Source organism: Balaenoptera borealis, assembly GCF_965194805.1.
Source record: "Balaenoptera borealis genome assembly, chromosome: 14".
NCBI lineage: Eukaryota > Metazoa > Chordata > Mammalia > Artiodactyla > Balaenopteridae > Balaenoptera > Balaenoptera borealis.
The window spans coordinates 4,047,240-4,071,237 of record NC_138875.1 but is presented as its reverse complement, the minus strand read 5'-3'; the positions used below and the strand labels follow the sequence as shown (position 1 = coordinate 4,071,237).

The following is a 23,998-nucleotide window of genomic DNA, read 5'->3' as shown; positions in this document are numbered from 1 at the left end:
TTCGAGCAATAATCTCATTTATAGATAACTAATTTTTTAAAAGCCTAATAGATATGAGTAAAGGATATATTTCCAATAAATTACTTTAAATAGCTAAAAATTCTTTACCAAAGCATATATGTAGGTGGTTTTTTTAAATCAATCATGTACTAATAATTGTAATGAGAATTTAGCCCAGAGGAACGATTTAACACTTAGAACTTTGTAGCTATAGTAAAGTAAATACTAATTTAAATTTTTATACATATTCTGTTGCAGAGGAGTATGATAGTATCATCAATAAAAGACTCTCAAGTATAAACGTGTTATAATTTGACAAAATTCTGTGAGGGATATGGATGGAAATAGAATTTCGAAGGAAAAACAAACCATGTAAAAAGTTAGGTAATTTTATTTCAAAATATTTACAGGATGTGGGAAACTACATCCCTTGCAACTATTAAACTTGTTATTAAAACAACAAAGAATGTGGGAGGGGTAAAAGTTTTGCCAAATTTTGGGGGAATACTCTAACGGAGATAATCGTACCCCCAAGGATCCTTGTAAGGGTTAAAAAAAGAAGTAGTAGATGCTGAATAAGTAAATGGTGGGTCTACTTTCTTCATTAATCCCTAGGATTATTGGAAGACTAAATACTAAAATATTTCCCCCTCTCAGCAATGGTGCTGGTGAAGGCTTGGCGAGCGAAGTGCCAAAGCTACGTGAAATTGCAACGCGCGCCCCTCAGGAGCCTGCGGGGACGGGAGCTTTCGGCGGGAGGGTTCGGGGTGTGTGTGGGCGCCCCCACTTCGGACCACCTTGCACTAAAGACCACTTCTCGGGCCTCACCGTGAAAGCACTAGGCGATGGACGGAGGGAGGTCGCCGCCCAGGCAGGTGCTTCGGAGCCCCGCCTCCCCGGGTCTCAGCCCCGCTCCGCCCCGCCCCGCCCCGTACCGCGCAGTGGAGGGGCGGGGCGACGGTAGGGGCGGGGCGACGCCGTCTCCAGCAAGGCCCGCGATTGGTGGACGGCACGGCGGCGGGGGCGGGGCGACGCCAGCTCTCCGGACAAGGGCGGGGATTGGTGGGCGGACGGCAGCGGGGCGGGCCCGCGCCGGGGGCGTGACCGGGGCACGTGGTACGGAAGCGGAGAGGCGGCAGCGGCGGGCTGGTGAGCTGCTGTCACGGACCGCTAGGCGGGGAGGCCCTGAGGGCGGTGGCAGCGGGGCGGAGGCCGGGAGCGTGGGGCCCCGGGCCGCCTCCGGGGGAGCAGGGGAGGCCGGGCGGGGCTGGGGGGCCGAGGACGCAGGCCCGCTCCGCGCGTGGCCGGCCTAACGGGAGAAGAGGGTGTCGGGTCAAAAGGCCCGCTCGGGGGTCCGGGCTCTGGGGCGGCGGGGAGGACGCGCGCGCGCCGGTCTCTCGACCCTCCCTCGGCGAGGCCCGCAGAAAACTAAAGCCTGTGTCTCGTAGCAGAGCCCTTGGCGGAAGCCTGAGTTTGGTGTCGCGGGACGGCCTGCGCCCGGGGGTCAGAGGCCCGGGGTCAGGGGTCTCTAGCCCCCGCCCACATTTAGGGCTGGGAGTTTGCAGCTGGCCGCCCTCAGGCAGCCTCCGTTTTCTCACCTGTCAAGCGGAGTGATGCCTGGTCCCGGTTCGGCCTGCACCGAGTCCTTGAGACCCTGGGCCTCGCGGGCAGGGCCTCCGAGCCGCCCGCGCCGCCGACACGGGATCCTAGTGCTGGCTCAGTGATTTGGTGCAGGTTTTACTCATGCCTTTGTCGTCCCTGGTGTTTGCAGGGAGGGGTGGCGAGAAGTAATTCTGTAGAACTGTACGTTTGGATTGAAGGTCTAGATTGGGCAAACCAGAGGTCTCCACAGCTGTTTCAGTGGTTTTACACAGACTTGAAGCCCTGATTCAGGCGTTTGTTTAGGGTACCATGTGCCTTGAATCAGTGCGGGACAGGATGGGGGCACTCAGAACTGGGAGAATCATTCGTAGGGAGAATCATTCGTAGGCATTGCTGGATGGTTCCAGGTGCCACCGTATCACTTCTTCCTCTCACACTAGTTTCACTGTTGAAGTTATGTTACTCCCCAGAACCTTAGATTCCAAGAGGAGAGTAAGGCTGGCATTTCTTTCGAGAGGGTAATATTTGCTTTTGCTCACTCCAGCTCGGTGCTTTCACCCTAATAAATGGAGTTCGCCAGGGCATATAAAAGAAGTGGTGGTGAAACGGGAAAAACCAGAACTGTGAGTGGGAGGGAGAAATGGACCTGGCCTGACCTCTCTGACTGGGTTAGCAGTTCAGAGGAGCAGTTGCTTTTTCTCCAGCCTTGGTGAGGTGGCCTGCAGAGCTCAACAGTCGGTCTTGGTCTCTGTTTACTCCTCTTTGATAAAAGGTGCAGCTTAGATAGTTGAATCTTTGACCTTTGCTGGAAGGCCATTGGTTAATTGGGCCTCAAAGAACATAATATTAATGAGAATATATTACAGTGAGTGTGGGATTTGTGGCATTTAATGACCAGAAGCTCAGAAGTACCTGATGTAGCATATTGTCCTGCTAAATAGGGTTTCTTTTGTGATTGAAAACTTTGACTTGTATGCTGTGCCTCTGCATTCAGGGATCCCTGTCTTTGAGGTCAGAGCCTCAGCTGAAACCCTCTGAGTTGGCTGGAAGGTTTGTATGCTCTTTTCTGGGTGTGGGAAGAGGATTGACCTTACTGAACTCACACTGCACTTCCTCGATCTGTTGCCAGGCTTCATGTCTCAGTGGATAAAGTCTCTCCTGTCTTTAGAAGTCACTTCAGAATCCTATACCAAGAAAAAGATGCTCTCTAACTACAGTGTGTCCATACGCAGGCGCTTTTCTGGCGTCCTGCTCTGTAACTACAGAGATGTGGTAGGGCCTTGTGACGCTGCAGCTGCAGTTCTGAAATACTTCCTGTCACTGCTGAGGTTTGTCTTGCCACGTGATGGAATCTGAGTTGTCAGTTGGAGGAAGGGGGGAGAACCCATTTTGAAAGTGCCAATTCCAGGATTTTCTGTGCTTCATATTGATTCCAGTTTTTAAAGAAGATGAGTCGGGACTTCCCTGGTGGTCCAGTGGTTGGCACTCCGAGCTTCCACTGCAGTGGGCACAGGTTCAATCCCTAGTTGAGGAACTATCAGTAGGATCCTGCATGCCTTGAGACATGGCCAAACAAAGAAAAAAGATGATGAGTCACATGATTTCTTTTCCCCTGTATTTGTAAGGTGGAGCAGGGCGTGTTGGGTCTCACAGAGCAGAAACTGGATGTTAGAAAATGCACCTGGAAGGCTGGAAGTTTCTTTAATCTTAATCGGGCCCTAGTGGAGTTTCATACGTTGTCTTGGCTGTTTCTGGGCCCAGGTTGTCAGTTTCCTTAAACTGAATTACGATCCTTTCCTCGGGCTTTGTTTGCTGTGTTCTTGGTTTGTGGCATAGTGACAAGATGTGACATTTTTGGTGGAAGCCTTGGAGTGATTATTTCCTCTGTGGTAATAGTAAGGGGGAAGTTGTGTGCTTTAAGAGAGTAAAATTAAATTTTAAAAAACGTTTTAAAATGCCGGTATGTCAGTGCTCCTGGGGAGTACCTGCTTTTAATTTATATCAGATTGTCTTCAACTCAGGCCCTTCCTTCGATTACCTTCCATTTTGACAGACAATTCTGTGTACCTTTTCCTTCTGAAAAAAGAATGGAGATCAGCCTGAGCCTCTGACTGCTTTCCAGAACCACTGTATCTGCGAGGTCACTTGCTGGAGTCCTCGTGACGACTGCATCCAGTGCTGGTCGGGGGGTGGAGTACAGTTTATGATCCTGCACAGGTGCCTCCAGGCCTGTTGATCAGTTGGACCCTGTCTCGAGGCAGCACTGACAGATTCTTCTTCCTTCCAGGAATCTCCAAGGTCTGCGGTCTGGTTGAAAGATGTCGGCCCTCACTGCCCTGTTTAAGTACGTTGATGAGAATCAGGATCGCTACGTTAAGGTAAGGGAATGTTTATTCTAGTAAACATTCAAGTTCAGTTTAATTGCATGGTACCCAGAGAAACTTTCAAGAAGCTAATATGAATTATGCTGTTCTAATCAAGTGTTACAGATACTGTCTAGATGGAGAAAGACCAGCGCTAGTGTGATCTCACATGTGGAATCTGAAAAAGTTGCGCTCAGAGAAGTTGAGAGTCGAACGGTGGTGGTCGGGGGGTGGGGAACTGGGGAGGTGTTGGCCAGAGGGCACAAACCTCAGTTACAAGGCGGGTAAGTTCTGGGGAATCCAGTGCACTGTGGGGTGATTATAGTCAGCAAAACTGCATCGTGTACTTGAGTAGATCTTAAGCGTTGTCACCACAAAAAAAAAGTAACTGAAAATGTGTATTGTCTAGAGGTCTTTTCCTCTGCTTTCTCATTACAGTATGTAAGTTGGCTTTTGACAGACACTCTTAATACCTGTTTCTAGAAATGGCAAAGCTAACTGAAGATTTTTGTTTATTCTTGTGGTAGATATAAAGAACTATTTTACATTTAGCATGTTTTAAATGATATGGTAATGTTATGTATTAATCTGTTTCTTGATGTTAACTTAAAGAATCATACGTTAAGATCGCCCTTGGTAGACATGTTTCAGGTGAAATCTTTAGAGTGCTCATTCTAAAACTTCTATTTTCGAGAACTTGGCCATCGTCAGGATGGTAAATAAGCCAACTTGGACTCTGAAAATATTGGGTATTTTCTGTATCTTTCAGTTGTAATTTTGTCAGATGCAGATGTAAACGTGTTTATGGAACTTTGTACATGTTACACTCACGTCATGCTTTACAGTTAACGATTTTCCTGTCATGCTGTATAGTTCTTGGTGTAGGGTCAGTACAGGCAGTCCCTTTATATCTTAAGCAAAAAGCAGATGCCACGGAGCTCTTCTTCTGCGTCTGGGCAGCACGTTCCAAATGGAGTGGCCGCAGGTAGCAAGTGACCTCTGTGGGCCGGACAGTGGCACCCTTGTGAGTACCTTCCTTCCTCAAGGAGCACCTTTTCAGAATCCCTTCTGCTTATTATCCACAAACAGAAACTTGCGGAATGGGTGGCCATCCAGAGCGTGTCTGCGTGGCCCGAGAAAAGAGGCGAGATCAGGAGGATGATGGAGGTCGCCGCTGCCGACATCAAGCAGCTGGGGGGCTCCGTGGAGCTGGTGGACATTGGGAACCAGAAGGTATGCGGCCGGCACTCTCCGCGCTGCAGAGCCACAACGAGCAGGTTTACTGAGGAGTTGATAGGCCTCGGCTAGTTCTTACATGTCTTTGCTTCAGATAACCTGCTGGTCTTTCAAACAAACAAAGAAGGCCTGATTTGGATGCTAAACTGTGTGATTTCTTGAGCTGGATTAGACAGAGATTTGTGATACTCATCACTGTTCTCCAGGAAGGAGAACTGTTGAGTGTTATCTAAGCAGAAGTTAACATAATGGCCATTCTGAGGCGAGCTGGCATTCCTTCCCAGCAGTCAGTCAGCCTTCAGACCAGGAAGTTGCTCTTTGCCAATCAGATGCAAAACTAATGGAGACTCCCACTCACACCCACTGTGTCCCCAGTTGGTAGAAACAGCACTTTTCATGACTTGGTTCCTGGAAAAGGGCTACTTTATGTGTGGGACTTGGGGCTCAGTTGCATTTTAATGCAGGATTGTGACAGATTCTAACTTGAATGAACAATCTCACTTTTTGGTGCATTATTCCACTATTTTCCTTTCAGATGATTTCAGTCCCGTGTTAATTACATGTTTCATGGCATGCATTTTCGAAGTTTGTAACGCTCTTTTATGTTGCAGGGATAACTGGGTTTGGTTTATCTTGGTTCTCTTGCCTGATGATTTGTGTGTCCGTTGAAACCATATCCTGGGATTTCAGATATGGACATTCAGCTCTTTTCATAAATGGAAGGACCCAGAGGCCCAGGTGGGCTCTGTCTCCCTGGGAACCAATAATAGGCCCATGGCAAAGGAGGTTAAAATCTGGGCCTTCCGATTCCCAGTCCAGTGTCGTTTGTGTGAGATTTCTTCTGACCACAGACTTAATAGTTAACTGAAGATTACTTAAGGCACATTAGAGCTTCCTGGCACTTTGCCCACTCATGAGAGGCTAAACCAAGTTTCTTTGAGTTAGTGTCTGTTAGGAGTATACTTGACTTTCTTCCTCTTCCTTTTTTCCTAATATATTAAAAAAAAAATCTAGGTGACAAATAATTTTTAAGAGTTGTTTTGTTAAAATAGATGGATCTATTCTGTTTAACACGGATGTTACAGTGCGGTTCTTCAGAAAGGGCCTTCCACGAAAGACTAAATGACTGCCACACTATTTGAGTTCCATGATGCCTACTTTTATCAGGGAAGGAGTTGGCAGCTTTCATCACTGTTAGAGAAGCTCTGCCGAGGTCCTCGTGGGGCGCAGCCGTAGCACATGTGGTCCCCTCTGCCCATCAGTTCATCTGGCAGTGGTGTTGCCCTTTCCTGGTGGTGGTGGTGCCTTGGGGCGGGCGTGGGGTGGCTGTCAGCACTTGTACGCGCAGAAGCCGGGGTACTTTCAGCCTCACAGAGGACAGATGTTGGGAGCCCGGTCCCTGCTGGGCAAGGTTCAGGGGCCGACGTGACGGTGGGAGGGCTGATCTGGGGCTCTTGGGGCCTCCCTGCCAGGGTTGGTGCAGGAGCCGTCCCGTCCGGCCTGCCTGCAGCCCAGCGCTGCCCCGGGCGGTGGCGGGCCCTGTCCCTGAGGGCCCGAGCGCCAGACAGAGGAGCTCAGCCAATGGGGCAGTCGTGGCTCCTGAGCAGAGCAGTGACGGGAGAGCCCCCGGCGCCGGTGCAGTGGGTCAGGGGTCGGGAGCTGGACTCGTGTGGTGGCCGTTAGAATGGGTGGAAAGGAGGGAGACGTGAGGACCCCTTGACACAGACTTGTGCCCAGACAGATGCTGGTAGAGGACAGCGTGTTCTCCCTGTGAACACATCACTGTGTCTCTCGCCCAGGCCTTGTCCTGTGACATCTGAGTAAGTGGGGAAACCCAGAGAGAGATTTGCAGTTTGTGGCATGAATATCTATGGGCCCAAGTGGCTTCTTAGAAAATGCTAAAGTGTTTCAGAGGAGCTACCTGGAGCAGAGATTTATTTAGAGAAAATCTGTTTTTAAAAATCACTTTCCTATGAGGCAAGCAAAGGGCCAGCTGGGACCGCAGCGCCCCGTGTCTTGTGTGACCAGGTCAGGGCGTTTGGTTTCGAGAACGGTTCTTTGCCCTGGTGGCTACAGGCCGTCCTCGCGAGGACACAGCCCCAGGGCAGCTCGCGTGGGTGGGTGGCGAGGTGGAGTCCAGGATTGCGCGTGGGCAGCTGCAGGGTCAGCAGCAGTTAAGTTGGCATTTATGAGTAGGGTGTACTGGAAGGACAGATCCCGTATCCTGAGAGAACTCGGCGGCCTGGAACGTTCCCTGATGGGCGCGGAGACGTAGAGGTGCTCAGTGCCCCCGGGAGTTTGGAGAAGGACACTTTTACCGGCCCATCCCTTGTCCCGATTTGCTTGTCGGTTTTAGCTGCTGCTCATTTTACCTCTTAATTGTAAATCGTTACCATAGCTTCATTATCAGTTTGGTTTGTGTGTTCTGTTTAGTTACGTATGTTTTCAGAGCGTTTTCTAGTAACTAGCCTGACACCCAGGTGTGTGATGGCTCCTCTGTGACTCTTCCTCGCTCCTGCAGTTGAAACTCAGCACGTGCTCCTTTCACCCTCCCTGCCGTTGGTGGCACTTTGTAAGGACCTCGGGTTGTCCTCTTAGACTGCAGGAACGGGGCGAGGAGGATGGGGTGCCGGATATTTTGCAGGGCCTTCGTGGGCCATGGTTTACCATGGAAGGTGCAGACGCTGAGCTGATGTGAATGTTGGAAGGGACCTGAGTTTGATGTGGGGCTTGGCACTGGCTTGCCTTCGTACACCTGCATTTCTACCCTAGATGAGGAGAGAATCCTGTGATTAATATCTGTCCCCCGCTCGTAGGGGACTGGGAGGCTGATACGGCCTCTGGGAGAAGGCTCAGGAGGAGTCCCAGCTACTGCGGCTTCATGCAGTGTGGCCTCCTGCAAATTACAGTTCATCATACCCTGGTCTACGGCCCTTTCTGTGCATGACTGTAATTTACATAAAAAACTTCAAAATGTATCTTCTGCTTTAAGATTACCGTAGATTTTATATATTATTTTAGAAAATAATGAACTAAGCTGCATCCCAAACTCAGCCTTTGTAATATGTTTTGTTACATAAAAGTTTTTTTCAAAAATCAACCTTTAAAAATTTACCAAGCCACCTGCAGTTAGTAAACATAGTTCAGTCTCTGTGCTCTGATGAGATGGGGCACGTTCAGGGTGGGATGGCCGTAGTCCAGTCTCTGTGCTCCGGATTACGGGAAAGTATATTCTTGTTAATTAATGACTCGGTTGAACAGTATGATCTTGAACTCTGCAATAGAAGTGGTTGATGAGAACACATAAGATTGTCCAGGGCATGTTGATAACATCTTCTGTAAACACCACCCTCTTTAAACAAAGCCTGTCCTCCATGGCCTCCTCTCCTCCCCCAGCTCCCTGATGGCTCGGAGATACCACTTCCGCCCATTTTACTCGGCACACTGGGCTCCGACCCGCAGAAGAAAACGGTGTGCATTTATGGACATCTGGACGTGCAGCCGGCAGCCCTGGAGGACGGCTGGGACAGCGAGCCCTTCACCTTGGTGGAGCGAGACGGTAGGGACGCTTCCCCAAGGACGAGGACTTGTGGCATTTGCTTAGGAGGTGCACCCGTGGCCTCTGGGTTGTCTTTCCAGAGCTGGCTGTTTGTACATGATCTAGAAATTGGGTTCTGGAAGCCTCACGCGTGTGCATCCATCCTTGAAACCTCCGAAAGCCTTCCTTTCTTTGTTGGAACCAGGTCTCTGGGGCCTTGGGCCTGCTGGGCTTCCCTCTCCTGCTGACACTTTCCCAGGAAGCCCGATCTGAATTGAGGTGGTGCAGCATCCCAAAACCTGGGATCCAAATCTGATCCGATTTGTAACTGCTTCCGTGGCGCATTTTAGCAGCTCCCGTCAGGGTTTAGGGAAGCCTTGGCCTTTCCCCGATGCCTGCTGCCCTGGGGAGGATGGCAGTGACGGCTCAGTGAAGCCATCGAGGGCTCCCGGGCTGGGCCCCGCGGGCACCTTGCGCACCTCTTCACCTCCCCCCGCACTGGCCCCGCTTCTTGCTGCCCTCCAACCCGCCCCGGGTAAAGGCTCCGCCTGCCTTCGTCACTGAACCTTCACATTTCCACACTGGACGCAGCCTTTCGCCACGTGGAGCAGCCCCTTCATTTGTGCCTCGTCCCCTTGGGCCGAGTGCAGACCGTCTTTAAGTAAAGCCTTTCTTGCGGGACACGCTGAGTTTCTGTTGGAGCTTCCCCGGCTCAGGGACAGTCACGCCATTGCTGCGCACAGCGGTCCTCAGGGTGCGCTTGCTAACGTGTCCTCAGTCCAGAGCCTGGGCCCCCGCCCTTCCTCTCGTCCCCTCTCCCCTCTCCCAGCGGCGCCCCTCCTCCCCACCCCTGCACCAGAACCCCCCGGAGGTTGTCCTCGTCCCGCCCCTTCTCTTCCCCCTTGCAAGGCCCTCCCCTGGCCTGTGGAGGCGGGTCCTGCACCGCCTCCCGCCCTGCCCCACAGCGGTGCCTCTTGGGGGACCCGGTGGGCCCCATCTTCTCTCCCCTCATTGCGCCTCTTTCTGCGCCAGCCCTGGTCACCTACTGCTCAGCCCCCCCCTGACAGCCCACCCCCAGACAGACACACAGACACGCAGGACGGAAGAACCTGGAGCGCCCCCGTAGCCCGGAGAAGCTGCCCACACATGCCTGCTGGCGTGCCGGGCCGGGGGTGGGCGCTCTCGGCCTCTGTCCGCCCCGGCCCGCACAGCCCCGGCTCCCTGGGGTCGCTTGGTCAGTGTTTGCCACAGGGACGAGGATGCCTCTTAGAAGAGCTCTTTAGCTTTTGTGAAAAGCAGATTTAGTTTAAAAAAGAAATCCCCAAGGCAGTGATGGCTTTAAGCCCCACGCCGCTTTGGGGTGGGTCAGGTTGACCTGCCGAACGTTGAAAATGGGCTAAGGGTGAGGAGGACAGAGGACCGACCGGGACAGACTGAGGCCGGGAGGGGCCCCCTGAGCACATGGCGCCCGGGGTTCTGGCCTCCCTCGGGCCTTACGCTGCATCTGGTCCGGGAGGGGGGGGTCTGGGCTTGTCTCCCTGGTGTCCTTCAAGATGGCCAGTGCCCAGCCCAGACACCCACCTTTGTACGGGGGTCCCAGAGGTGGCTGTGCAGCGGGGAGGTGGCCGGTTACACTGGGGAGGGGCAGCTTCCTGCCTTTAGTGATAACCTAGAGGGGTACGTGACGGACGTCAGTTCTGTTCCTCGTCAGATTGGGCTGTGGTGCGGGTGAGGCTGTGGTTCTCCTTGGTCGGTGCACCTGCATCCAGCCAGCTCTCCCTCCCCTGGAGGGAGCTGCTGCCGGCTGGCTGTGGACTAGATTTTAACACACTAGCCAAGTGGCAGTGGTCCCGCGGAGCTGGGTTTGCAGCGCGTGCCCTGAGACGGTGGGGACCTTGGCCGCACTCCCACGGCTTGCTCTTAGATCGGGCGAGTTCTCTGGAAGATCCTAACGATCATGTTGGGTGGAGACTCGGGGCTCCTGATAGAATGGAAACGGGGCTTCTGACACGAAGAAGAGGCTTAGGATGGCTGCGTGGGGTCGCGCTGGGATGTCGTCAGATGTTCACCGAGAGGTGCTCCTTTCTGTGCGCTGCCACCGTCACCTGATGAACTTGCTGATTGCTGTTCTAGGCAAACTGTATGGGAGAGGAGCCACCGATGATAAGGGGCCAGTGGCCGGCTGGATGAACGCCCTGGAAGCCTTCCAGAAAACGTGTCAGGTACGCCGCCCACGTCTAGGGCCCGATTCCCCTGCTCCACCTGGGGATGCGGAGTGGGACTTTCTGTTCCCAGAACAGCCCCTGAAGATCAAAGAGCACGGGCCGGGAGACAGCAGGCTTCCCCCCAAACTGCACCAGCGCAGCTGGGTCATCGTCCAGTTTATAGGCTCTTTTCCAGTTTGGGGAGACATTGAAGGTGCGGTGGTTTTACAGTCGTCCCAAGGTCACCCTGTTGGTGACTCAGCAGGGACCCAGGCAGGTGAGAGTTCCGGGCTCTGACCGCGCCTGGGAAGTGGGCGCTTGCCAGGGCGTGACCCGGGCCCTGTGCTAGCCGACAGACCCTCACTTTCTCTGTGTGGTTTTTATCCTCCTAAAACTAAATTTGATTTTTAAAAATATATTTCCTTAACTGAAACATCTGCTCCTTGTTGAAAGTTTGTAAAATACAGAAAAGTAGAGAGAAAAAAGAGGTGCCTAGAATCCAGGCCTCAGAGACTTAATATTTTGTTACTTACCAATCTTTTCAAGAATTCTTTTTAATCTGATTGTGATCATAACATATAGGCAGTTTCTGCATCTTGCTTTTATCTTGTGTTGCGATAAGAATGATATGACAAGCATTTTTGTCAGGACATGGGGTGGTAGATCTGAAAAGGGTTTGAGGGAGCTGGGCTCGGGCCGGGAAGGCCCCTCTCCTCCAGGGCCCCTGGGATCAGCGGGTGGCCGAGCGGAGGGGTGGCCGTGTGCAGGGCAGAGCCGCTCAGCGCACCTCCCCTCACCCCTGTTCCACTGGAGTGGCAGAGGGGTGCTGCGTGTGGTGAGCAGCGCTGTCTGGGGGCAGCTCTGAGCTAGGACCCCGCAGACGTGAGTCCGTACGGGCCCAGCCTTCCATGGCCTTTGGCACCGCCTCGCTCAGGTGTGGCTTCACGTTGTCTCCTGTGGAAGGGCCACGTGCCTCACAGCACAGCCTTGGGGAGACCTGGAAGCCCACCGAGCAGGAGCCACGTGGCATCTTAGGGTCACTGTCAGCTCTGGAGGAGAAGGGCTTGCAGTGCGTGGAGCGCCTTCTGAACTGGGGGAAGCGCGCTCTCGCTCTGGCGTGCACTGCTGGTGGCCACGCAGATGAAGGCTCTGGCTGTCTGTGTCGTGGCCTTTGTTTTAGAGAGGGCGGCTCAGCTTTGCTGGAGACGCTGATTCGCGCTGGGCGAGCGCAGAGACCCCGATGAGTGGCACATGTGGTCGGGCTGGGAGCTCCTTGGAAGGAGTCCTTCTAAGGGTGACCGGCCGAAGCCACGCTTGTCCCCTGGTGGCCCAGCGCCTGGGGACTGAGGGTCTCTGTGGGCCACACACAGCCCGCCCAGTGGTCGGTCTGGAGGAAGTCACTTATTTGAAATTCGTGACTTCCCAACATTGGGTGGCTTCCTGGCTGTTGCTTCTAAGCCCGTGAGCTCTGAGTGCCTTCCTTCACCGGCCTCCTGCCCAGGAAGTCCCCGTCAACGTCCGCTTCTGTCTGGAGGGCATGGAGGAGTCTGGCTCCGAAGGCCTGGATGCGCTGATCTTTGCCCAGAAGGACGTGTTCTTTAAGGATGTGGACTACGTCTGCATCTCTGACAACTACTGGCTGGGGAAGAACAAGCCCTGCATCACCTACGGGCTCCGGGGCATCTGCTACTTCTTCATTGAGGTCTGTGCCGAGTCGTGCGGGGAGCAGCTGGGAGGGCTCTGGGTGCCCATGCGTTCTCCTGTGGTTGGCGTTTCCAAGAGGATTTTTTGATTGTTGCCAGAGTTCTGGCATTTAGGAAGCACCTTGCTTTGCTTGTTGAGGGAGCAGATTTTGATTTCGAAAATGGTCGTGTGAACGTTCTTTGCTCACTTTACTGTCGCGCGGTAAGAACGGGCTCCCGTGAGCAGCCAAGCAGGGTGGCCATGTGTCTGCAGGTGGAATGCAGCAACAGAGACCTGCACTCCGGCGTGTACGGCGGCTCGGTGCACGAGGCCATGACCGACCTCATCGTGCTGATGGGTGAGCGTGGCCTCCGCCACCGCGTGGCAGTCGGGCGGGGGGTTGGTGCGGGCACTGCTTCCAGGCTGCTTCATGCCTTCTGTCCCTCCCTCCCACCCCCCGCCACTGACTGGTCCCTTTAAAAGACCCCCGTGCTTCATTTCTGCCTCCCCTCCCCCCCATGTCGTCTCCGCGGCCCGACTCGGGCACCCCGCCTGCCCTGTCACGGCCGTCCTTCCTCTGGACGCCGTTGTGTGTTACGTCCCTGGAGGGCGTCAACCTCGGTCTAGTTGACACTGTGACTGGCCGCAGCAGTCTCCTGCGCGCTCAGCCCTGTGAGAGCGAGGCCACGGCTCCCTTGCCTGGTGTCCCCCTGGCGCACGGCCTCGGCCCGCCGTGTGCTCAGTCCTGTTTCCTTCCGTGGCGGGCGGCGGCGGCCGTGCACAGAGCTGACTTTTCTGGGACTGGAGTCTACCCTGCCCCACTCGGTTTTCCCCCCTCAGCGTGGGAGCAGGTAGTTTCTCGTGGGACGTGCCTTAAACAGGACATGTTGGACAGAGGAGTGGTTTTCAGGGCGGGCCTGCGGGAGCCCGTTTGCTCCGTGTGTATCCTGCTCCGTGACCGTGGACGGCTCTCCTGCCTTCCGTGTGTTACACGGCAGGTGCCCCCGCTCTCCTCCCTGGGTTGTTACGGTAACAGAACGCCTTACGGAGCGCATGCACGCTGAGCGCTCACCCTCCCCACTCCTCCAGGCTGCCTGATGGACCACACGGGGAAGATCCTCATCCCGGGCATCAGCGAGGCGGTGGCCTCCGTGAGGGACGACGAGCTGGAGCTCTACGACAAGATCGACTTCGACCTGGAGGAGTACACCCGGGATGTGGGGACACAGACCCTGCTGCACGGCTGCAAGGTGCTGCCCGGGCGCCGCGAGGCCTGCCCCCCGCCGGGCTTGCAGGGTCCCCGGGCCGGAGGCTGAGGGCTGGATGGACTCGGGCGTACCCCGGGCACGGGAGCAGCCAGACGGTGCAGGCGCCGGAAGGCACCACGCGCCAGGCTGGGAGCTGGGAGCTCTTTAACGTGTCACATGTCGACTGTGGAGAGCTCGGGAGCTGGGGGACGTCTGCAGAGAGGCAGGGGCTTTTCCTCATTTGCACATGTGGGGAAGTCACTTTACCACCGGGCCAGAGATGATTTAAGCCATTCCTGACGGAGCTGGATGCTAAGGTGGAAACCATTTGCACAAAACATTTACTTAACTGTCAGGAGAAAATCGTGTTGTGACCTTTCTCTTAATTAGCTTAGTTCCTGGTTTCTAAGGTGTGACTATAAGTTCACGTGGTTAACTAAGCTTTAGTTGAACCGCAGCGGCAGGCCCTGGGGATGCAGGAGGAGCGCAACCGGGCTTGGCCCTTGAGTGTCACCTCTCCAGGTGACAGACGGGCAGAGAAGCTTAGGGGGTGTGCGGAGGCCACCGTGGGGTGGTCTGGCGCCTGGGGGGAGGGGGAGGCGTCCTAGACGGGAGTGCCACCGGGCCTGCAGGAGACAGGCGGGGCTGAGCGCCAGAGCAGGCCTCAGCTGTCCCGCTCGTGGGCGGCCAGTGAGGCCCGGGGTTCGGAGGGAAGGTGCCTGACAGAAAGGCCTCTGATCTGCCGAGGAGGTCGTGCACTGTCCTGGAAGACGGCGGTGTGACTGGTGTTGAGTAGAGGGACGCGCTGATGAGCCCTCGCTGGGGACAGACTGCGGGCAGGGGGTGTGGCGGGATAGGAGCTGAGGCGCTGGGGCTGGGGGGCCGTGAGGCTGCGGGGGGCGCTGGGGGGCGGGGAGGCGGGGCCGGGGACCCCTCAGGCTCAGGACGCATCGGAGAGGACCGAGCGGGGTAAGGATTCACAGGCGGAGCCGAGACGGGGTCCTCGCGGGCGGCAGTCAGTTGGGTCCTGACGCCGTGACCAAGAGAGACTAGTCCCAGGGGAGAAATGAGTCTGGGGAAGGTTGGGCTCTGGACACATTTGTATTTCCTCCTGCCCCGCTGCCTTCCGGTAACATTTGCCTTTACGTGAGGTGTCTGCTTAAGGGCCGTGTCTGCTCCTTCCGGCCGTCACTGGGCTCTTTGGTTCACAAACACGTCCAGAGTTACGTGCTGAGTCGCCGAGGAAGCCCAGGGGTTCGGGCGGCAGCGTGTCCTCTCCTGATACGTCGCGTGCCACCGCTGGGACGAGAGGGGCATGAGAGGCGGCCGTGTCAAGTAGACGCTCGCGAGACGGGGGGCTGCCTTGTGCCCATCCCCGCAGCAGAGGCTGCCGGGCTTGTCCGTGGGCACCGGCCTAGGACGTGATGCACGGCCTGGCTTCCCCTCCTCGGGGAGCTCGCCCCACACTCGGTGTCCTGTAAGCCCAGGACCTAGGATGGCCGGGGTCATGCCTCCCTCCCCTTCCTGGTGCCCCTGGCTCTGCAACAGCCCTCATATGGGTGGGGCTGGCCAGAACACCGTGGCTCCTGTGTGGTCAGTTTTGTTGACCCGGGCGGTGCGGACTCACTGGGAGGCGCGGAGAGGACACGCTTGCGGCCGTCCTGGGCGCGCAGAGCCCCCTTGGGGGGCTGTTGTAGCGGCTGCCGGAGCGCCTTTGGGGCCGGCTCATCTACCGGCCCTGCCGGGTCGCTCCTGCCTTCCTGACGGTGTGTGGACCCCAGGCCGGCCGGGCTCCTCCGTGAGCAGGCGGTGCCGTTTCCGACCCACTTTGTCGTTTTTCTGCAGAAAGACATCCTGATGCACAGGTGGCGGTACCCGTCCCTCTCCCTCCACGGGATCGAAGGTGCCTTCTCTGGGTCGGGGGTCAAGACCGTGATTCCCCACAAAGTGATCGGCAAGTTCTCCATCAGGCTCGTGCCAGACATGACTCCTGAGGTGGTCACCGAGCAGGCACGTGGGGTGCTGGGGCGTGGGCGGGGCGTGCTGCCCACCCGGGGCCTGTCAGCGGGGCTCTGGGCAGCGGGAGGGCGCGCCTCCGCCTGCACAGCCCTGTCCTCGGCTCTCGCCAGCTCAGCGGCTGCTGGAACAAGCAGTTCAGAGCTAATCAGGGATCAAGGTCCCGTAAAAGGGCATCCCGTGCGAGTGGCCTCTGTCACTGCTGAGGCGTGCTGAAATCTCATCTCTGACCTCGTCCCGAGGCTCAAGGCAGTTGCTGACTTCGGGCTGCCTGTGTTATGGTGGGAGTCCGCGGGCCTTTGGTCCCTGGTGAGCAGCAGAGGGGGAAGCGTCCAGGACTGGGGGGCAGCTTCCAGAGGGGGAGGGTCCAGAGTGGGGCAGCGTCTGGTGCCTGAGAGTCAGCCAGGCTTGCGGGAGAGCAGTCGCTCGTCCTCCCCCCGGGGGGTTTCGTGGAGAGACGGAGTCAAGACCTTCCCTGTTGGGAGGGGAAACTGAGGGCCGCTCTCCAAGCCTAGGACTGAGATGTTCTCATCACGAGGTGACCCTGGGTCAGCACCTGGCTCTGTTTTTGCTTTAGCCGTAATCGTTTTTGTAAAGCAAGTCAAGGGGCGTTTTCTTTAAACTTGATTTAAGTGTTACCGTCATATGGGATTTAAATATTAACATCATATGGGAATATCTACGTAAAGGGTGAATTGCTTGAAATTAAAACATTACCTTTTACCTTAAATAACTGAAGTTTGTTTCATGATAAAATCCCTTTTTCTGTTATCGTAGTTATGCAGATCAGTGTTTAGCAGCAGCAGATGAGACTCATTGTAGACCCATAGACTCACTGTAGACCCCTTATAGACCCGTTGTAGACGACTGTGGACTCACCCCCAGAGACTGTTGTGGAGTAGATCCTCAGCACTAGGTCAGAGGCCAGGCTTGTAAGACACTGTCTCTCCTGCCTGTGCTTCAGGTTACGAGCTACTTGACCAAGAAGTTTGCTGAACTGCACAGTCCCAACAAGTTCAAGGTGTACCTGAGCCACGGCGGGAAGCCCTGGGTATCCGACTTCAACCACCCTCATTACTTGGCTGGGAGAAGAGCCCTGAAGACAGGTCAGACGTCCTCTTTGGGGGCGGATAGGCGCTGGCGGATCGTGGGCGTGTGACTGTGTCGGCTCTGTCTCTGTGCGGGCTGGGCTGTGCCACCTGCAACCTTGAGAGCAGGGCTGCTGATCTGGACTTGGGGTTGCGGGCCAGTAGATCTGTGGCGGATCCCTGGCCTCGCAGCCCTAAAGCTCAGTGTCTTTTATTCCATTCTCCCTCAGTTTTTGGTGTTGAGCCGGACTTGACCAGGGAAGGCGGCAGTATTCCTGTGACTTTGACATTTCAGGAGGCCACAGGGAAGAATGTCATGCTGTTGCCCGTGGGGTCAGCAGATGACGGAGCCCACTCCCAGAATGAAAAGCTCAACAGGTGAGGACAGAAAAGAGGGGCCATCTTGGGGTGACTGGGGTGGGCCAATCAGGGACTGAGGCAAAGAAAGGCCCTGCTTGGAGGGCAGGGGGAGAGCACAGAGCCCTGGGTGTTAGGACACAAGGTGGAGACCTCGCATCCGGACAGGGAGGAGCTGTGGTCCGGGTAAGGCCCTTCACGCTAAGTACCGGCTGAGAGCCACGCGTTCCGTTAGACCAGGACCAGGGCTGGTCCCTGGTGGGGCAGTCGGACTGGACTTGAGAACCAAGGCAAGCAGCGCTCAGGGCCAGCACGCCAGGCCGGTGGGATGTCCGCTTCCGGAAGGAACGCAGTATTTGTGCCCGGCCCTCGGGACACCAGCCAGCGTGATGACTGTTCCTCCCTGTCAGGCACAACTACATTGAAGGCACCAAGATGCTGGCTGCATACCTGTACGAAGTGTCCCAGCTGAAGAACTGAGCACCGCCCTCCTCCCATCACCTTGCGCTCTTCCCGTCGCTCAGGAACGCGGAAGCCCGTCTCTCTCCTTTCCCTCTCGTCAGATTCTCCAGGCCTCCAGGAGTGGACGCGAGACCACCCACCTGTCTCAGGATGGAGTTAACCTATCCCGGCAGCGATAAATGTTCAGCCCTGGGGGCTTGTAAACGACCCTGGGTGACAGCTGAATTCTCAGTGGTGTCTCCAGAAAATAGCCAAGGCCTAAAAGCACAAGTTCTTCTGTAGAAAGTTCTGGTCGATGTCCACTGGGCTAAAGAGAGGCCTTGGTGCTTCCTGGTCCCACCTCTGCCCCCAGAGTCAGGGTCACACACACTTGGAACATTGAGTCGCGGGCACCTGGTGCCTCGAGGGCCATCCTTTCTGTCCTTTGCTGTCTTGGGCACATTCTGTCCTTTTCTCAAGACCTTAACTGTTACTGGTGTTCCACATCTTCTGTTTATTACGATCCCTCAAAACCTCAGCCTACTGGGAGGGTTATTTGATCTCAACCTGAGTTGCTAAATAAAAAAAGCTGAGCTTCTGGAGGAGCTGCCGCCTGTGCGCCTTTCTCTGCGCAGCCGTGTGCCCGCGCGCGGTGAGGTACGCGGAGCGGGCTGGCGGGGCTGGGGCCGGGCTCAGGACGCCGGTGCCCGTCTCGCTCGTCCTCTCCTGTCCCCGCTCCCGGTGCTGCCGAGCCGCAGGAGAGCCCATCCGACCGGTTTAAACAGCACAGTCCCCCGGCCCAGCCGACGGAGGAGGCCACACTAAACTCCCCCGAAGGAACCGGGCCCTTGTTGATCATGAGTGAAGTCCGTGTTTTGTCTCCTTTGCTGACCCCCCCTGACTCGTAGGCCGGGACTGGGATGGGGGACGGGGGTGCTGGTTACTGGGCCCTGTCACACCTGACACCTAACGGGACGGAGTGGAGCCACGCTTTCCACCCCTGGATCTCTCCTTCACTGCCCGGGTCCCCCTCCTTGCCCCTGGCGTCACCTCCACAGCGTCCTCGCGGCGTCGGGAGCCGCAGCCTCCTTGTCTCCACCCTCACCACTCATCCTGCTGGTCCTCGGGGAGGCTCACCCGGGAGAACAGTCTGGTACCAGGCACCCTGCACCCTGCGGGGCCCGAGTCCTTGGAGCTACCTGCTCGGGCTCTGTGCACTTCAGTTTCCAGTTAGGGGAAGAAGCTTTACTCAGGGCTCGCGAAATGCATTCATCCCACTGTTCTGTGGGAGGAGAGGCGTTCCCCAATCGTGAAATCCCAAACTTGCCCTGAATGGTGTTACTCCACGGCAGGAAGCTGACTGCTAACAAGAATCCCCTGCCTGGTCTTATTTAGAAAAAGAGAACTTACTGGGCTGCATTCTTGACCCAGAAGAGAGGGAGCCGAGAGGAGTCCCGGCCCGAAGGAACGCTGAGTGTCTCCGCGCGACCACGGGAAAGTCGAAGTTCCTTTTGCTCTTGCTTTTTGGCCACGGCATCAGGAAAGGGTGGTAGACGTGTCAGGATCCTTAAACCACATGGGTTAGTGAGGCCGCTGTGACCACGACGACACAGTCTTCAAGGTGATGACAGTTTTCTCGGGCAGGCGGGGCTCCCCGGCTTCAACGTCAAGGTCGTGGCCTCTGCTCCGGCCCGCAGCCCCAGCCTGTGGGAAGGAGGGATGGGGGAAGACAGGCTTCGTCGCTTCTGGGCACCATCCAGAGTTTGCATCTTTCTCAGGTAGTCACACAGCCACTCCTAACTGCACAAGAGGCAGGAATCATGCATAGGTGACATTTCTATCGCTGCAGGAGGGGAAAGACATCCTGGGGAGTCAACCTTTATGTGCCTCTGTTGCCCCGTGGTTATACCGAGACCTTTGTCCCAAGGAAAGCAGAGAAAAAAATGAGTATCTAGCATTAGAAAGAGGAAGGACTCCAGGAGCACTTTGTCATCCGCTTTTCAGAGAGAATTTTAACATCTGCATCGGCCTCTGGGGCTCTAGGGAGCAGCTGAGTGGGGGTCAGGACGGTGTTCCCAGCCTGCCCGCCTTTTCCTTCGCACCTTTTCACATCAAAACGTGACTATGGGCCGTCTCGGGCTCACAGTGGAGCCGAGTGCAGTCTGTTCCTTTCAGGTCGACGTTGGGCATCATAAATCTGCTGTATTTAGTAGAACCCATTCCCCCACGTCGTAAGGGAATGGCCCTGAAGCGGACTGCTGTGTGAAGGTACTGTTTGCAGAACTCCTTTGACGTGTGTTCCCTGAAATGGCCTTGCAGGAGAGGCTGCTTCAATGCACAGCTTGAAAGGAACAGTCATTTAGTAGGAGCTGAAGTTCCTCAGGACAGCAGACAGTCCAGGTCAAACCCACCCAGGAGGGAACAGTGTGGACCAGGACCCAGACGTTGGATGGATTTGGTCCTGTGGCCCCAGCTGTTCATGTGGGAGAGACCAGGGACTAACCCCGCCCAGGGATAACTCTGACTCCCAGGCCTGGGGTGATTTGAAAGGTCTCTCTAAGTGCTTTGGAGACTCACAGCCTGTTAGTGGTTGAATTGCATCCCCTCAAAATCCGTATTAAAATCCTAACCCCCAGTACCTCAGAGTGGGACCGGATTTGGAGACGGGGTCTTTGCAGAGGTCATGTGGGCGGGCCCTAGTCCAGTATGACTGGTGTCCTTATGAAGGGGGACGTGTGGACAGGAATGTACCCAGGGAGAGGGCCACGTGAGGGCGAAGGCAGAGGCTGGGCCATGCGTTTGCAAGACAGGGAACATGGACAATCGCCTGCAGCCCCTGGAAGCTGCGAGAGGCCAGGCAGAGATCCCCCTGCCCTTAGGGAGGAACCAACCCTGCCAACGTCTTGATCTTGGACTTCCCGGCCCAGAACTAGGGGAGAATAGATTTCTGTTGTTTAAGCCACCCGTTCTGCCGCCCTTCACTGTGGCAGCCGGAGCAGACTGATGCCCAGCCTGTCATGCTGACGCGTTCTAGGGTCACAGTGACAGCACAGGGCCGAGGTGTCACCTGCCAAAGGTAACAGCGTGTGTTCACGTGGCCTCCCTCAGGTCTGCCAGCCTTGGGCACGTGCGCCTGCTCCCTGCCAAAGGTGACACCCTCCACACACGCCAGGCAAAGCCCCTGGGCTGTCATCCACGGCCTGGGCTGGCCTCGATGGCCTTCAGTAACATCAGATGACTTTCAGGCCGCTGCCTCATCCCATGTCTGTGCATGCGAGATGCATTGTCTCTCCCTCTGCTGGCGAGTTGAACGCATGTCTCTGAAGCAGCTTTGTTTTCCGAATGTGAATAGGTCCACTATTCCAGCCTTGTCTTCCCTCTGGGGGAGTGGGGAGGGCGCAGACAGGCCCTTCGTGGGGGGATGTTTAATGTGACCAGCTGAGGGCCTTGGTGAGACCTCCTCTTCCACTTTCCTTCGAGGTCCGGGGGAATTGCTGAGACCACAGAACTGCCGCCCAGTGGATCCCAAAGCAGGAAGGATGGTGAGTAGACCCTCCAGCGCTCAGAGTCTGGGGGAGCAGAGAGCTAGCCTTCCGCTTGCCTGACGGTGCGTGTGCACGCCGGTGAGGCAGGTCACGGAGCGGGTCCCCACCTGCGCTCAGACACGTTCTCAGGTGCTCCCTTTCGCAGCCTGAGCGACGCGGCATTTGGAAGTAGTTTATCGGCACGCTTTGGGTGGCTGTACGTTCCAACAAATAATTAAATGGCATTATTTTCAAGCATCTTATACAGTGCCTGGAAGGCAGTTCCCCTCAGTGAATGCTGGGGTCCGGGGTGCTGACGCAAGGCCCAGGCAGGTGGGGTGAACTAGACGTTCAACAGCACACTTCTCCATACTCGTCTTTTCTTCCCACGGAAAGCAACATTCTTATCAAAACCACGGAGCACAACTTCCAACTGCTGAACGCAACAGTCCAGGTACCACTTAGAGGGTGATATGGAGAGCTCTACACACCCAGGTACAGTTCGCCGCCCTTTCTCACTGAACTCTGAACCCTGCTCTGCTTCCTGCTGCGCCCCCCCGCCCCGCACACACACACACACACACAGAACATTAGTGTGAACAGCTTTGAGGTGGAGGTCTAGGAATCTGCATTTTTAAAGCATGGAATTCAATAATTTTTAGTATATTCACAGATATATGTGACCATCACCACAGTTCATTTTAGGATGTTTTCATCACCTCAAAAAGAAGTCCTATACTCCTTAGCGATTACTTTCCTATTCCCCTATTCCTGCCCCAACCCTAAGCAGCCACTGATCTACTTGTATCTCATTTAGGGCTCTCTATGGTGCAAGCAATGACCTATTTAATAAGAAGCATTTCTAAGGAAACAAAAATAAAGGTTAATGATTAAAACAAACTACAAATTCTGTTTTTGAGTCCAGAGGGCAGTCGGTCAAGAAAACCTCTGGCTGTTGGGCTCAAAGCATCTTTAGATGGTGGAGTGAGGGCAATTCTGGCAAATTTCCTGGTTTGTAGTTTGAATGACTCTGGGATGGTGTTGGGCATTCTGGTGAACTTTCCGAGTGGCCCACCCAGCAGCAGTCAAGCAAGTTGTCCATACGTGATTCATCATGGTGATTTCTCTGTAGTTTATATCAGCTACAGTTTGTAGGGCTTCAGGAAAAGGGCAGCTTTAGTTCTTAGTGACTCCAAGTTAGAAGGGTAGGAGAAAATTGGAAATGTTAGTTTAAAGAGTTGTAGCCAGATATTGGAGGAAACTGGCAGAATTCAGGGTCCAGTTTACGAATAGATAACAAAACCTCAAAGAGAGTGAATAGGGCTTAGATCTGATAATGGATGTACTATAGTTTTTTATTGTAACATAATGTTCTCTCGACAGTGACCTCCATTCCTATCAAATATAATCAGAGCAGGACTAATTGGTAAACAGTCTAGTCTCATTACACTTGGCCTGATTATTTGCAGAAGTGCTGCAAGAGTAGTGTTTGATCATATCAGCTCTTAAGTCCACTTTACTGGAACTTTCAAAAGGAATCTAAGATTAGACTTGTAAAAGCTTTTCAAGGCCAGGAAGCCAAGCCAAGTGTCACCATCAGACTTGACCTGCAATAACCAAGATTTGGGTGAATTCCCTTCTTCTTGAGGCCTCCAGTATACCTAAAGATTCCTGGGTCTGCCAGAAAGTGACCTGTCTTACTCACCTGTAAGAGTAGGAACTCTGTAACAAGGCACCAGGCTGTCTTTTCAGGAGGCTTTATTGGCTCAGTAAAGTCAAGTTTAGTTCCTTAAAACTTCCGTTCACATCTGATTCTATGCCTATCATTCTCAAATATGGCATCTCAGCCAAGGCCCTGGTAATAAACCAATGTTTTCAATTTAGTCCTGTCATACAGAGAAAAGATTCTTATTTAACTTATGCATTTGCATATATATATATATATATATATATATATATATATATATTTATATATATGAACTACAGTGTCATGAAAATAAGAGCACTCAGTAAAAGTTTATAAATACTGGAGGTATGAGGGAGAAAAACATACATGTTTCAATTCTGTTTACAAAGATACAATTTATCAGATTACTATAAGTTACAGATAGCTTAAGAGAAAAAAAGTTTTCCTTAAACCTGGAAACAAAACATTAAAGAACTAGCAATATTTCAAACAAAAAGTCACAAAAATTGCAATCATTCTCATCAGTTCATTCAGTCCCATGTAATGATTTTTGTTTTGCTAAATCTTAGGTTACAAGTTTTATGAATCCGTCAGCTTTTCCATTAGTTCTGGAAATCCTTGCTCAGTCCAGTGGCATGGTCTCAAAGTTAATTCAAGTGATGTCATCGTGGTGCTTCTTGCCTGTAGCTGATTATAAATGTTTTCAGAGAAGAATCAGAATAAAACTATAACTCTTTGTGAATGACAAAAGACTTTAAATAGCCATGGTTAAAGATATGGTGAGAGTTCATTTTAAAAAATGACTCAGTGGACAAGGAAATTTGATTATTTCTAAGGCATACAACGTTTTAAGATAAAAATTGGAATTATGATGATTAATTGGACAGTAAGGACACTGACAAATTTCCAGGAATTTTTGCACAATTTTGAAATACTTATATTAGTAGCATACACCCATACAAATATAACCTAAGTTAAACATCGCTTTTATTTGACAATGCTTCTCATGTAA

The 23,998-nt window shown here is 54.0% G+C and overlaps 1 protein-coding gene across 3 annotated transcripts; it reads left to right on the top strand.

Moving 5' to 3' along the window:
• The first annotated feature begins 1,062 nt into the window (after nucleotides 1-1,062).
• CNDP2 (carnosine dipeptidase 2) lies at nucleotides 1,063-18,380 on the top strand. Of its 3 annotated transcripts, none has more exons than XM_082355256.1 (12): nucleotides 1,063-1,149; nucleotides 3,890-3,980; nucleotides 5,055-5,198; nucleotides 8,598-8,760; nucleotides 10,873-10,961; nucleotides 12,445-12,645; nucleotides 12,900-12,984; nucleotides 13,716-13,876; nucleotides 15,719-15,883; nucleotides 16,854-16,995; nucleotides 17,208-17,355; nucleotides 17,745-18,380. In XM_082355256.1, exons 2-12 carry the CDS (start codon nucleotides 3,921-3,923, stop codon nucleotides 17,812-17,814), a joined length of 1,428 nt encoding a protein of 475 aa, XP_082211382.1. In that variant the 5' UTR covers nucleotides 1,063-1,149; nucleotides 3,890-3,920; the 3' UTR covers nucleotides 17,815-18,380. The 3 variants fall into 3 exon arrangements, with proteins under 3 accessions (XP_082211382.1, XP_082211383.1, XP_082211384.1); XM_082355257.1 differs by having other exon boundaries at nucleotides 1,090-1,154; XM_082355258.1 differs by lacking the exon at nucleotides 1,063-1,149 and adding an exon at nucleotides 1,234-1,720.
• The last annotated feature ends 5,618 nt before the right edge of the window (nucleotides 18,381-23,998 follow it).